Source organism: Calliphora vicina, chromosome 2, assembly GCF_958450345.1.
Source record: "Calliphora vicina chromosome 2, idCalVici1.1, whole genome shotgun sequence".
Taxonomy (NCBI): Eukaryota; Metazoa; Arthropoda; class Insecta; order Diptera; family Calliphoridae; genus Calliphora; species Calliphora vicina.
This window is the reverse complement of record NC_088781.1, coordinates 72040525-72054315: the sequence shown is the minus strand read 5'-3', so window position 1 is coordinate 72054315 and position 13791 is coordinate 72040525. Positions and strand designations below refer to the sequence as shown.

General features: G+C 36.7%; 1 protein-coding gene across 1 annotated transcript in view; it reads right to left on the bottom strand.

Annotated features, from left to right (window-relative positions):
• TfIIB (transcription factor IIB) overlaps positions 1 to 13791 on the bottom strand; it is a 66800-nt gene that overhangs the window by 16029 nt on the left and 36980 nt on the right. The window contains exons 3-4 of the mRNA XM_065499591.1: positions 5577 to 5811; positions 5375 to 5496 (exon numbers count right to left, since the gene is read on the bottom strand). Of these exons, the coding sequence (XP_065355663.1) occupies positions 5375 to 5496; positions 5577 to 5811 (357 nt within the window). The remainder of the gene's footprint in view (positions 1 to 5374; positions 5497 to 5576; positions 5812 to 13791) is intronic.

The window sequence follows — 13791 nt, the reverse complement described above, 5'->3', positions numbered from 1 at the left end:
GACATATAGAGAAAATAAAATATCGATAATATTTTGATCGATATATACTGTAATTAATTAAAAGGCTTATAAAGCTATTAAGAGACTATTTTTGTTCTCTAAAAGTACATAAAAAATTTATAGTTATAGTTTGTATGTAAATCAATTAAAATAAGGGTATGTAGAATGAAATTTTTCAATAGAATGTTGTTGACAAAAAAAAAAACACATCTCTAGATTATTTTCTTTTTGTATACATGTATTAAAATTAAATCAATCAGCTGTTTTTTTTTAATGTATTAGTAGTTGGCATTTAGTTACAACTTTACCCATGATTAAGTGCTAACTAATTGTGCTGAAAGTAACCAATTGTGAATAACTTAAATAGGTACTTAAAAAAGTTAACACTTGGTGATCGTTTATGAATATGAGCCAATGTTTCCTCATGTGGTTTTGTGAACAGTGGTGTACCTCAGGGTAGTATCTTGCTCCATACTTATTTAACATATTTTTATCAGATTTCCCACACACAAAAGATAATTCTACGGCTATTTTGTATGCCGACGACTGTATGGTTTATAGCCACAATGAATCACTATTACAAGCGCTAAGAAACACTGCCTCACATTTGGCTTCCATTTGTAGTTTCTACAATAAATGGGGAATTAAAATAAACGCTGCAATATCGAAGGCCATATGTATTAGGAACGCATCGGGTAAATGCGCTGACTACGTAGTTCCTCAAAGCAAATGACTACTTCTTACATTAAACGGGATTGAAATACCCATAAAGGACAACGTAGTATATCTTGGAGTTAATTTCAACAAGCTCTTTAAGTTCAACTGCCATGGACGAACTCTCCTAACAAAAGCTAAACGTATTACTGCGATGTTCTCTAGGTTGCTGAATAGTGTTTATCTTCCCAAACAGACTAAACTCCTCCTGTACAAAGTGGCAATAAGATCTATCTTAACATATGCTTTCCCAATATGGTTTACCATATCTCCAACGGTTGCGAAAGAGTTGGAACTATTGGAAAGAAATATCCTACGTAAATGCATAAACTTTAACTTTAAAAATCGTACGGAAAGATTTTCCAACTCATTCATCTATGAGACTCCATTTTGCAAGTATTCCCTGGATATTCAGAGCGACTCTCGGAACATGAGAACCACCTAATGAATGAGATCTATGAGTCACAAAAAGATATCGACTGCCGGATAGCCGCTATTATCTATCTCCTATTGGGATACTTAATGAGATTACTCTTGACGACGGATTTCTAAGGGAAATCTGTCCCAGGGACACATAGGGGCTGATATTTTATGGGCTAGATTCCTTTTGAATATATCTGTGATATTTTATTGTACTGTATACTGGTATAATTGTAAATGTTTGTGATATTTTTATATACTTTAATATTTATCTGATTTTAATACCAATTTATGAGGAATGTGGGTGGTTAGTTAATGAGATTTTCCCAGAAATAATGTAATTGTTACACTATCCATCCCATTTTGCCGGCAAGTAGCCGTTCCATTTTACTGTGTATTAGAATAAGACGAAAATAGTTCTAAGATTTGAACTATTTTAAGACTTAAGACTTGTATAAGATTCACGTAGTGTCAGAAAATGAAAGAAAGTCTCGAATAAAATTTACTACTACTACTACAGCTAAAACTTGATCTGTTAAAACTTGATCACAGATAATTATACGTACGATACCAAGTAGAGATCGGTACTTTTTAAAAATTAGTAGATTTAAAGTAAAAATAATATACGGAAAGTGTTAAAAGCTTAGTTTGTAAGCTTATTCTTGAAGACAACAGTAATTTTAAGAAAAAGTTTTACTTTTTTTGTTAAAATGGGTAAGAAAACAAAGGACATTTGTATCGAAATGCGTGAACATATTTTAAAATTGAGGAAAGGTGGGAAATTCCTTAAGTTCAATTGCTAAAATTGTAGGACGTGCCAACTATACAGTGCAGACTGTAAAAAAAATAGTCTGAACCTGAAAAAATAGTCAATCCCTAGAAGGCAAGCCAAAAACAGGACGTCCACCCAAAATTTTCCCTCGATTTGAGCGATTTATAGAAAGTGTTGTTAGTAAAAATCCTAAAACAACAGCCGTGGAAATTCGAAACACTTTGGAATACGTCCACAATATTAATGTTCATTCAGAAACAGTGCGAAGTATTTTGCAAAAAAAGCGGATTCCATAGCCGCGTATCAAGTAAAAACCATTAATAAGCGAAATAAACAGAAAAAAGCGACTCGACTTCGCACTTAAATGTGCGGACAATTCAAAAAATTTCTGGGCGAATATGCTTTTTAGTGATGAAAGCAAGAAAGTTTATTCAGTTGTGAAGGGAAACAAAAAATTTGGCACAAACCTATTGAAGAGCTGCCTCCGAAGAACCTTATTCCAACAGTTAAGCATGGTGGTGGTTCGATCCTGGTTTGGAGGCTGCATGTCGGCGAATGGAGTTGGACAACTGCGATTTGTGGAAACAAATATGGACCGATTTTTTCATTTAGACATTTTTAAAAGCAGTTTGAAATATTCCGCATGTGTTTTGGGTCTTAGTGGTGCCTGGTATTTACAGCAGGACAACGACCCCAAGCACACTTCGCCTGTTGTCAAAGAATGGCTGCTCTATAACGTCCCGAAACAGCATTAATATTCTTTTTAGAGTACTCATAATTATCTGTGCTATGAAATAGGTTTTTGTGTTTTTTTTATAAAATTTTAGTTTTTAATTTTAAATTTAAATATTGAAATCAATATTTGTGTTCATTTAAAATTGTTTGGTTTATTTATCATACATACGATTCATAATTTCCACGTTCACATGTACATATGTAATTGCATGTGACATAACCTCTATTAGTTTATATGTTTGTTGTTTTTAACAATATATTTATTTAAAACATTTTTAAATCACAATAAAATGTTTTGTGTTTTTTATTTTGCACTCACATTGTGTTGTATTTCAAAATACAACACTGTTCTACACACGAAAATAGAACATGCTCTAATTGCCAAAAAATGTCGCAAGTAATACACATGTATTTTACATACACAAAGTCTCATATGGATCACACGGTATGGATATGTTTACATGTGGAAAAATGTCCCAATACATGGCACAAAACACAAGCAATACATGCCGTCTGACCCCCAAATAACCAATAAGACACTTTTGTAATTAAAGAGTGATAATTAGTGGTTGCTTTTAAAATTTCTTATAACATTTATTTTTCTACAAGGTAGTAGTTTCCTTATTTAATTATTTAGTTGTTAATTGCTGCAATACTTTTAAGTAAATCCTCAAAATATGGTAATTAATTATTTTATAAATGTATCAATAAAGATATTAATTAATAAAGATTAACGGATCTGTCAAAATCCATCATATGTTCTGTTTTGGTTCATCGTTCTTAAAGAGCAACATTTTATATCACATTTTTCTTCAATTTAAATAAAATTTAATTGTTTCCAAAAGTTTGGCCTTGAAGGCTTTGTATTACTTGAATAAATAAAATAAACTAAACTAAGGAGTGAGATCGAAAAATTCTTAACACACGTTTTTCATTACATTTTTTAACCCAAGTATTATTTGAATTTTTTTTTGATCAAGTTACCTTTGAAAAACATGTCAGTTATTATGTGTAATGTCAATTATATTAATTTTTTTGTTAATCTGATTAAAATGAGTGACCAGAAAAAAGTGCGTACTGAAATTATTAAATATTTTCAACAAAACCCAACTTGGTCTTACAAAAAGTTGGCCAAGCATACAAAGGTCTGCCGTCAAACTGTTTCCAATGTTATTAAACAGTACCGGGAGAACTTGTCAGTTGATAGAAAACCTGGTTCAGGTAGAAGGAATGGTCCACATGATGTTTCTAAAGCCAAAAAAATAGAACGCATTTTCAAAAGAGCTCCCAACACATCCGGTAGGAAAGCAGCCCGGTTAGCTCAGTGCTCGGACTATTTGGTACGAAAAGTTAAAGCTAATGCAGGTTTAAAAACATACAAGGCTCAAAAAGTTCCTGACAGGAACGCTACTAAAAATTTAGAGGCCAAAAACAGAGCACGGAAATTGAAGTCAAGTTTTATAAAAAAATATTCTTGCTGCATAATGGATGACGAAACGTATGTTCTGGCAGATTTTTCGCAACTTCCAGGTCAAAAATTTTATGTTGCTGATGCTCGAGGGAATGTTGAAGAAAAGTTTAGGACCCAAAAGCAGACAAAATTTCCCAGAAAGTTCTTGGTATGGCAGAAGAGTGGAAGCCACTCATTTGTTACAACGGGCTCTATAAATACCGAAATTTACATCAAGGAATGTTTACAAAAAAGGCTGCTTCCATTCATAAGACTTCATAATGTGTCCACTTATTTTTGGCCTGCCTTGGCATCCTGTCACTATGGCAAACAAGCCCTTGAGTGGTACAAGAACAATAATGTGGTATTTGTACCAAGAGAGGCAAATCCTCCAAACTGCCCGGAGCTAAGGCCAGTGGAGAGATATTGGGCTCTTGTTAAAAGAGAATTGAAGAGTACAAAAAAGGTGTCCAAAAGTGTGGTAGATTTTAAACGGAGATGGACTACATGTTCGAGCAAAGTGACAGAAAGCACTATAAAAACGTTAATGGAAGGGTTTCCGAAAAAGGTTCAAAATTTCATCACTAGTGATTAAAACTATAAAAATAATTTTTTTTGTAAATTGTAATAATAATTTCAATCAAATAAAAAAAAAATTAAAGCTGTAAGTTTAGTGGTTTCTTTTTTATAAACATATATGTATGTTAAGAATTTTTCGATCTCACTCCTTAAGTTCAATGTTTTTTTTAATGATTCTATTAAGTTCTTTCGGAACTAGTTTTTGTTCTATAGAACTAGTCTAGAATTAATGTGTAATTAGTTCATATAAAACTCTATAGAATTTCTTAAAAATCACAACATTGTTCTTGAGAATCGTACTAGAAGTAGTTGCGATATCTGTTGTTATCAAAGAATCTGAGTTGGTTCTGGTTATAGTCTTTCTAGATCTAGTGATTTTGAAACAAGTTCAAACAATTTTGCAGGGTTATAATCGGTTTTTCTTACAAGTTTTTAGTTTTTCGTTAATCTTTAATTTCATTTTAGAAAACACTTGGAAAATTTTACATCAGCGCCACATTATTTCCAAATTTTTTCGATTTTTTGAAAAAATTGTTAGAATTTACCGAGTAATTTTATTATTTTGCTACAGCACTGTTAATGAATAGGACAATTATGATAAAAATTAAGCATCGAGTATATGAATCAAAGATAATAAAGGCATACAATTTTACAACATTATAAGCATTTATTTTTATTAGACATATATCAAAATTTGCAATTACCTGTGATGCCATATATATAGCAGCTGCAGCAACCGAAATGGGAGACCTTCCAGGTACAATATCCATTTCAACAGCCTTCTTTGCAATATGTGTAGCGGCACGCTGAACCATATTTGGGAGATCTAATTTTTTTAAATAAATTGCGATTATAAAAATATGTAATAGTTTACGAATATAAATAAGGATGTTGAAAATAATTTACCAAGGTTGGCACAAAATCTGGACATAAAATCAGCTGTAGTAATCAAATCGACACTGGTTTCCAAGGCTTTCAGCGTTAACTTAAAACATCTTCCAATTTCTTTTTTACTTATTTTGCTAACAGCACAAATTTCTTTAAATGTACGTGGAACACCTTCCTGACGACAGGCAATATAAAGACAAGCTGATGCTTTAGCGTCATTTGAACGACCTTTAAGATTTTTACCATCATGGACCTAGAATGATAATTTCATTTTTCAAAATCAAAAAATTCATATACAGTGGCTTCAAAGCATACATGTGCTCTAAACATCAAAATAATGTACCAAAAAAATAGTTTTTTCGCTTCCATTTAAACTCCACATACCTACAGTTTGTCAAAAAATTCTTTGCACATAGAAAAAAAATAACAAAATTTCAAAGAAAACATTGATTACTAATATAAATAATCAACTTCATTATTATTTTCAACACATTTTTTATAAACATATGTTTATTAATATAATAGATAACAAAAAAAATCAATTTCAATAAAACCATTCATATTTATAATAAAAAAGGACAAAAAAAATAAATTTTTATACTGTCAAATAAATGTTTGCACATTCGATAAAATATTAAGTTTGTGATACATTTCCAGGGTTTTAGCTGCTAATATATTGTGTGTCCAATTTGAGCATCAATTACAGCTGCCCATTGAGTTAATTAGCTTAGGGATATCATATTCCATATTTCGTCCCACTCTTCTTTAATTTATTCGTTTTGATTCTTTGGTGATATTTTTCCCACTTTTTTCTTTAAAAGTACCCACAAATTTTCGATATGGTTAATATGAGGACTTCGGGCAGGGGTATCAATAACTTTTGTACAGTTATATAGTAACCACGACCAAATAAATAAGAGTTATGTTTGGGATCATTGTCTAGTAATATTTGTATTAAAACTTGTTTGAATTTACCGGGTCAACAAAACCGAATTTCAGAATGATAGCGGTTAAATCGGTTTTTAAAACATCAAGATAAACTTATTTCGTCAATATTTTATCCAAAATCCTGATTACCCCTACACCCTTACTGGATATACAACCCCATACCATAACTGAAAGCTTTCCAAACTTAACTGTAGGAATTAAATTTTTGTTTTCTATAGCTGTCAGAGGTTTTCGCCAAACTTTTTGGATTCCATCATGACAGTACAACATTATTTTTGTCTCATCAGAAAAAATTTAGTCGTCCCAGCACTCTGGAGGGAGTGAAATGTGCTCTATAGAAAATCTTAATCGTTTCTCAATATTTTTGATTTAGAGCAGGGGTTTTTTCCAGAGATATAACTGTTATAAGAAATATCCAAAAAAATTTAGCCATAACTGTATATTGTAGAAATAAATTTTTGTTTCTTTAAATAATAGTTATTCTCAATGAAAATAATAAGTGTTATTCATAATAAATATTTTTTTTCGTTGCTCATAACTTTTATTTTTGATTTTTATGTTTTTACGTTGCCTTATAGTTTTTACAAAAAGTGTTTTGAAATAAATTTAATAAAATATTTTCATTTCATTCCTTAAAATTTATTTAACTATGCTTTTTAGAAGTTTTTGCGGAAGTTTTTGTAAATCTACCCAAGAAAATATATTTTTTTAAAGTCTTCTACTTCAGTCTTAAAGTTTTTGTTCATTAGGCGAAATTTTTTTCAAAATGCTGTTAACTTTGGTGCCAACAAATTTTTAATTTTTTCTACTTTTGAGGCTATTTATAAGTACGGTCATTATATCGAGCAACTCTAAAACTGTACAAGAGTCATTCTCAAGAGCTAAAACAGTTGTATGAAAATTCTGCATTATGTTTTGCATAAAATATAAAAATGCTTCTGATAATCCTTAATTCATCATTCATAAATTCCATATCATAAATTCCATATGACACGTATTCCCCTAAAACTTTTTGGCATTCATTTTTTCATTTCTTCTTAGTAGTAAGTAAATTTGAAGTAATAAATAATATAGATATAATTGTCGAAAATTTCTATTTAGCTGGACAAATGAAATTTTAGCTTGAAACTGGACAGGCATGAAAAAAGCTGGACAATCCAGCCAAGTCCAGCCAGGCTGGCAACCCCAACCTCATACCAAGCTTATTTTTTGCGACTTTAAAGGCTAAATACAATGTATGTACTGATAAAATGCAAGCAAGGTGACGAAAGAAACTTCTTTTGAGTTATGAGCAACGAAAAAATATATTCTTTAGAATAACTCTTATTAGGTAACTTAAAAACATTCAAATCGAAAATAAAAGTTATGAGCAACGAACGTAAAAAGATATAAATCGAAAATAAAAGTTATGAATAACGTAAAAAAATATATATTATGAATAACACTTATTATGCAACGTAAAAAAATATAAATCAAAAATAAAAGTTATGAGCAACGAAAAAAAATATTTATTACTAGCTGACCCGGTGCGCATCGCCACCCCAATTAAAAGAAAGAAATAGTACTATCAAGTCTCACTTTGTGAATCTATTTGTAAATGTCTAATTTCATATTTCTGGGTCCATTATTACAGAAAATGCAAAATGTGTTCCTGATTTTAAATTTTTAGGTTTATTATTATAAAATATTCAAAAAGTACTATTGCAATAAGGAAATAGTACCATTGATTATCACTTTTAAATTCGCATTCACTAAACCAAGTCAAGTTTGAATTTTAGATTTGTATATCATTTCCTATATTATCAACTAATTTTGTTTCTATAATACTTAATATTTAATAAATTATCACAAAACCGAAAGCCGATCGGTTTTTAATTTTTTAAAACCGAAACCGCGGTTTTGAAATTCTTAGATTTTTTGGAAACTCTAGGTCCATTATTATAGGAATTTCAAAAAAGTACCATTAGAATATATAAAAAGTACCAAAAATCCCCCACTTGTGGTTTCCCACTCACTCGGGTTCATATAAGCTTAATTTCATGGCTTTAGGTTCATTGGTGAAGAAATTACAAAAAGTACCATTCGAATAAAGAAAAAGTACCAAAAAGTCTCCCCCTAGAATTCTAACTCACTTAAGACCATGTATGCTTAATTTCATGTTTTTAAGTCCATTGCAATAGAAAATTCAAAAAAGTACCATTAGAATAAACAAAAAGTACCATGAGGAATCCGCTTGAATTTTCAATCACTTAGGACCATATACGCTTAATTTCATATTTCTAGGTCCATTATATTATAGAAAATTCAAAAAGTACCATTAGAATATAGAAAAAGTACCCACTTGTAGTTTCCCACTCACTCGGTTCCATATAAGCTTTATTTCATGTTTCTAGGTTCATTGATGAAGAAAGTACAAAAAGTACCAATCGAATAAAGAAAAAGTACCAAAAAGTCTCCCCCTAGAATTCTCACTCACCTAGGACCATCCTCTACGATGGGTAGTCACCTCTACGATGGGTAGTTCCTCTACGATGGGTAGTCATCTTGACGCGATGTAGAGGCTTAAATGCGATGATCTGTGTTGGTCATGCTGGAGGGGACAGTTTAACTTGAGTTGGCTGTCTCCGGTAGGGTCTCCCATTCCAGAAGGGCACGCGGTGAGCATGATACTAAGAACTACCCTCCCCCTCTGTCTGATAGCGTCTGTTCTCCTTTGGGGCGGCTATCAGATGTTCCAACAAGCCATGTTCCCCTCACTGAGAGGGGTGGCTTTGTTGGTTATTGTCCGGCTGGTCCGAAAGGACTCTTAAATTGTCCGTCCGAAATCCATCAGCGTCTGTTTCCCACATTGGGCGGCTGATGGTCTGCGTCTGTTATCCCCAATGGGGCGGCAGCTAATCAACACCTGGCAGCAGGTATACCTGTCCGTAAGGACCTTTACCTGTCCGTAAGGACGCCATGGATAAAAAGGAATCATGCCCCATGTACCCGGTCGGGGGCTTCATAATCTCCGGGGACCCTACTCCCACAGCGATGGTAACGGGCTGTGGTGAGTCGAATGCTACCGTGACCCAGGCTAGTCAGGTGATAACACCGGGCCAGACTAGTCTGCATGCTACTGGTGTCGCAGGAGGTCAATCTGGTATACCCAGATTGGCTGAATGTAAAAAACAAAAAGCAATTGGTGGTAGTGTCACAAGCGGCGAGGTACCTCTGGACTTCTCTCCAAGTACCTCCAAAGCTGCTAAAGCCCTAACCGTCAAGACGGTTAAAACCCTTGCCTCGGGTGCCTCTGGGGGGGAAGCGACTAAGTCGCTCCTCTCAGGCGTTTCCCATATGCCAACTGTGCGATCAGGGTCTGTGATGGAATCCTCCTGCCCTGAAGCCGCACCACCCCCTGCCAACTCCGGCTCTGAAAGCAGTCTAAGGCATAAAAATCCTGCCAGAAGGGCTGCTACCACCAGGCGTTCCGCCATTCGCTTCATTGAGGCTCTTGGCTCTAAAAAAGCCGAGGAACTCACAAAGGAGCAACAGGCTTCCCTCTCTTGGGCGAGAGCTCACATTGCTGGTCTCAAATCCGGCCCTCCTTCTGCTGAGTCATCAGCGGTGCCTAAACGGCAACGTTCAGAGGAGGACGTGACAATTAAGAGCCAGCAACCGGGTCCGAAAAGGCCTAAAGCGGCACAACGATCTCTAGCTAAGTCCTTTAGCGAGATTGTCAAAGACAATCTCGTTAGGGCGGTTATAGATCGAAGTGTCAATGACGGATCCATATCTCAATCAAATTGGGATATGGTGAAGCAAAAACTGGTAGGGGTGTTTTGGAAAGTTCTCAAAGAGAACCCAGGCACTCCTCCTCAATGCGATGACGCTGGTTGGTACCAGGGTCACGTTAAACTCATGTCTTGTGTGGATGAACGCTCAGCGTTGCTACTCAAGACTGCCGTTGCATCGTTGGGCGAAGTATGGCCGGGATCTAGGCTTGAGGTGGTATCGGTGAGTGAGATACCCCGAAAGCCTAGGTCCATAGCTAAAATACCAGCTGAGCCATCTAGCCCGGAGGAGATCTTGGAGATCCTCCAGTGCTGTAACCCACAGCTTCCAACTAACGACTGGAAAGTTGTCAAGGTTACTGATGCTGAGGGATCTTCCAGAAAGGCGATCGTCGTCCTGAATAAGGACTCCTTGGGGCCGCTAAGGAAGACACAAGGGAAGGTGTACTATGGATTTGGTACGATCATCCTGCGTGTCTACCGTAGCGACAACAAGGACGATACCTCCTCAGAGGATGTAAAACCCATGCCCTCGGAAGAGGACATGGAATGCAATGACGCCGCTGGTCCAATCGACATTGAAGATACCAACTCTGTCTCCGAACTGGTTGGTACCTTCTTTGAACGGATGGACGAGGCGGTGGACGAGGACGCCCTCCTGAATTCTGACCAGGAGGACGCCGACGTCACCGTTGTACAAATTGAGCATGGTGAAGGTGACGCAAATAAACCTTCACCACTCTAAGGCAGCATCTGCTGCACTGCTCCTCCGAATTGCTAAGAACGGGGAGGAGCTAGTCATGGTCCAGGAACCTTGGATCCACCAGGATCGTATCTGTGGACTATGTCTGAAGGGCTATAAGCTCTACTACGCTAAAGGCGCAGGTAAAATTAGATCCTGTATACTGGCTAAAAGCTCTTTGAATATCTTCATTCTGTCTGATTACAGCAATGAAGATACAGTAGCAGTCTCATGGGAAACCAATGAAGGCAGTTTGTTGTGGCTGATCTCCAGCTATATGGCGCACGATCATGGGGAGCATCCGCCAAATGATGCTGTCCGCAGTGCTGTTAAAATGGCGAATAGGTCTAAGATACCTTTAGTTATCTGTGCTGACGCTAACTCGCACCACATCATATGGGGTAGCAGTGACACCAATACAAGAGGTGAGAGTCTTTTCAACTTCATTCTTAATAGTAGTTTGGAAGTAGTAAATAGAGGTTCAGAACCTACCTTCATTATCGCTAACAGAAGTGAGGTTCTAGACTTAACACTTGTAAGTGCTGAACATCACAGCATGATTACTAATTGGGCCGTCTCTAGCGACTGCTCCTTCTCCGATCACCAATATATTGACTTTAATATTAGTGTAACTATTAGGAGTGTTAATAACATTCTAAATAGGAGAAAGACCAATTGGGAGTTGCAACGTGACGCTCTCTCTCGGTCTTTGCCAAACCCACCCTCTATTGAGAATAGGGAAGATATTGAGGTAGCAGTGGAGACACTCACAGAAGCGTTTCAATCGGCTACTAACTTGGCCTGTAGGCCGACCATCCGCAGAGGTAAGAACAAGCCTCCATGGTGGAATCCTGAAATAGCACACGCCAGAATGACGTGTCGTAAATTGTTCAACGAGGCTAAGAGGTCGGGTAACTGGCCGGCATACAAGTCTTCATTGAATCACTTCAAGAACCTTACGAGGAATGCGAAAAGGAAAGCCTGGAGGGACTTCTGTAGCGGCGTGGAAGGATCCTCTGAGACTAACCGATTACGTAAAATCTTATCAACCTCCCCGGTTGTACCAAGCTATATTCAGAAACCCTGCGGTAGATGGACTCTGAATTGTAAGGAAACACTTGAGGTCCTTCTGGACACTCATTTCCCGGGCTGCCTCCCAGTTGATGTTGAAACTGTGAATGGGGCTGCTGATTCTGTTGCTCCGTGTGAAAACTCTGTTCCGGTGAACAGAGAAAGAATTCAATGGGCAATTAAGAGCTTCGACCCATTTAAATCCCCTGGGCCGGATGGCATTATTCCTGCTGATCTTCAGAAGAACGAAGAAATAGTTGTACCATGGCTCATTAACATATACACAGCGTGTATCAAATGGACCTATATTCCCACGTGGTGGACGAGGTGTAGAGTAGTCTTCATTCCTAAAGGAGGCAAGGCGACTCATACTAAACCAAAGGACTACAGGCCAATCAGTCTCGCATCCTTTTTGCTGAAAACCCTAGAAAGGGTGATTGATGTATACCTGAGAATGACCATTCCGACTGAACTCATCTCTAAATCCCAACATGCCTATACTAAGGGCAGATCTGTGGAAACAGCTCTACACTCGCTAGTTGGCTCCATTGAAGAGTCGCTATCACATAAGGAGTATTCACTTGTTGCCTTCCTTGATATTGAAGGAGCTTTTAATAATGTCAGACCCGACGCCATCCTATCTGCGATGGAGGAACTTGGGATTGACATTTGTATACGCCGGTTAGTCGGAAAGATACTCGGCTTCAGAGTCATATGTTCTACCCTAGGTGGTACAAGTGTTTCAAAAGTGGCCAATCGCGGAACCCCACAGGGTGGTGTATTATCTCCACTTCTGTGGAACCTGGCTATGAATACCCTGTTGGTCAGGATGGACAACAGAAGGATTAAAACAGTCGCGTACGCTGACGATGTAGCAGTTTTTATATCCGGTAAATTTCTGGATACAATATCTAGTTGTATGGAATCAGCATTAAGTACACTGAGTGAGTGGAGTATATCGAGTGGACTTAGTGTGAACCCCCAAAAAACGGAACTGGTTCTCTTCACTAGGAGGTATAAGATCGATGACTTTAGACCACCTAGACTGAATGGAATCAGTCTTGAAATTAGGGATAATGCAAAATATCTTGGCATCATTCTAGATAAGAGATTGTCCTGGAATATGAATATTCAGAATAGGATTAACAAGGCCTACGTGGCCATCTACTCCTGCAAAAAGGCAATTGGTACTAACTGGGGCATTATGCCGAAAGGTATCAATTGGATCTTCAAAGCAGTCGTCAAACCCATCTTGTTCTATGGAGTATTGGTGTGGTGGCAGGCATTGGATAATGTTACTCACCGGAAAGCCGTTGAACGAGTTCTAAGGACTATTGCGATACTGATTACAGGCGCTATAAGGTCTACTTCCTCTAAGGCACTTTTTACTATTCTAAACTGGCTACCAGTGGATTTGATGGTGATACAAATGGCTCTCAACTCTGCTGTGAGACTAAATGCGGGGGGTTCGTGGTCTGGTAAGGATCTTGGACACTCTAGGATAATGAATTACTATGGGTTTATACATGGTAATATCGATTACTGCATCGCAAAACCTTTTTTCGATAGGCATTTCCATATTATGATCCCGAATAGGGATCTATGGCAGCGCGGACTCTTCCCTCCTGCTGATGTCATACGGATATATACGGATGGCTCTAATAGGGGTAATAGGGTCGGTGGAGGTTTCTATATTGAA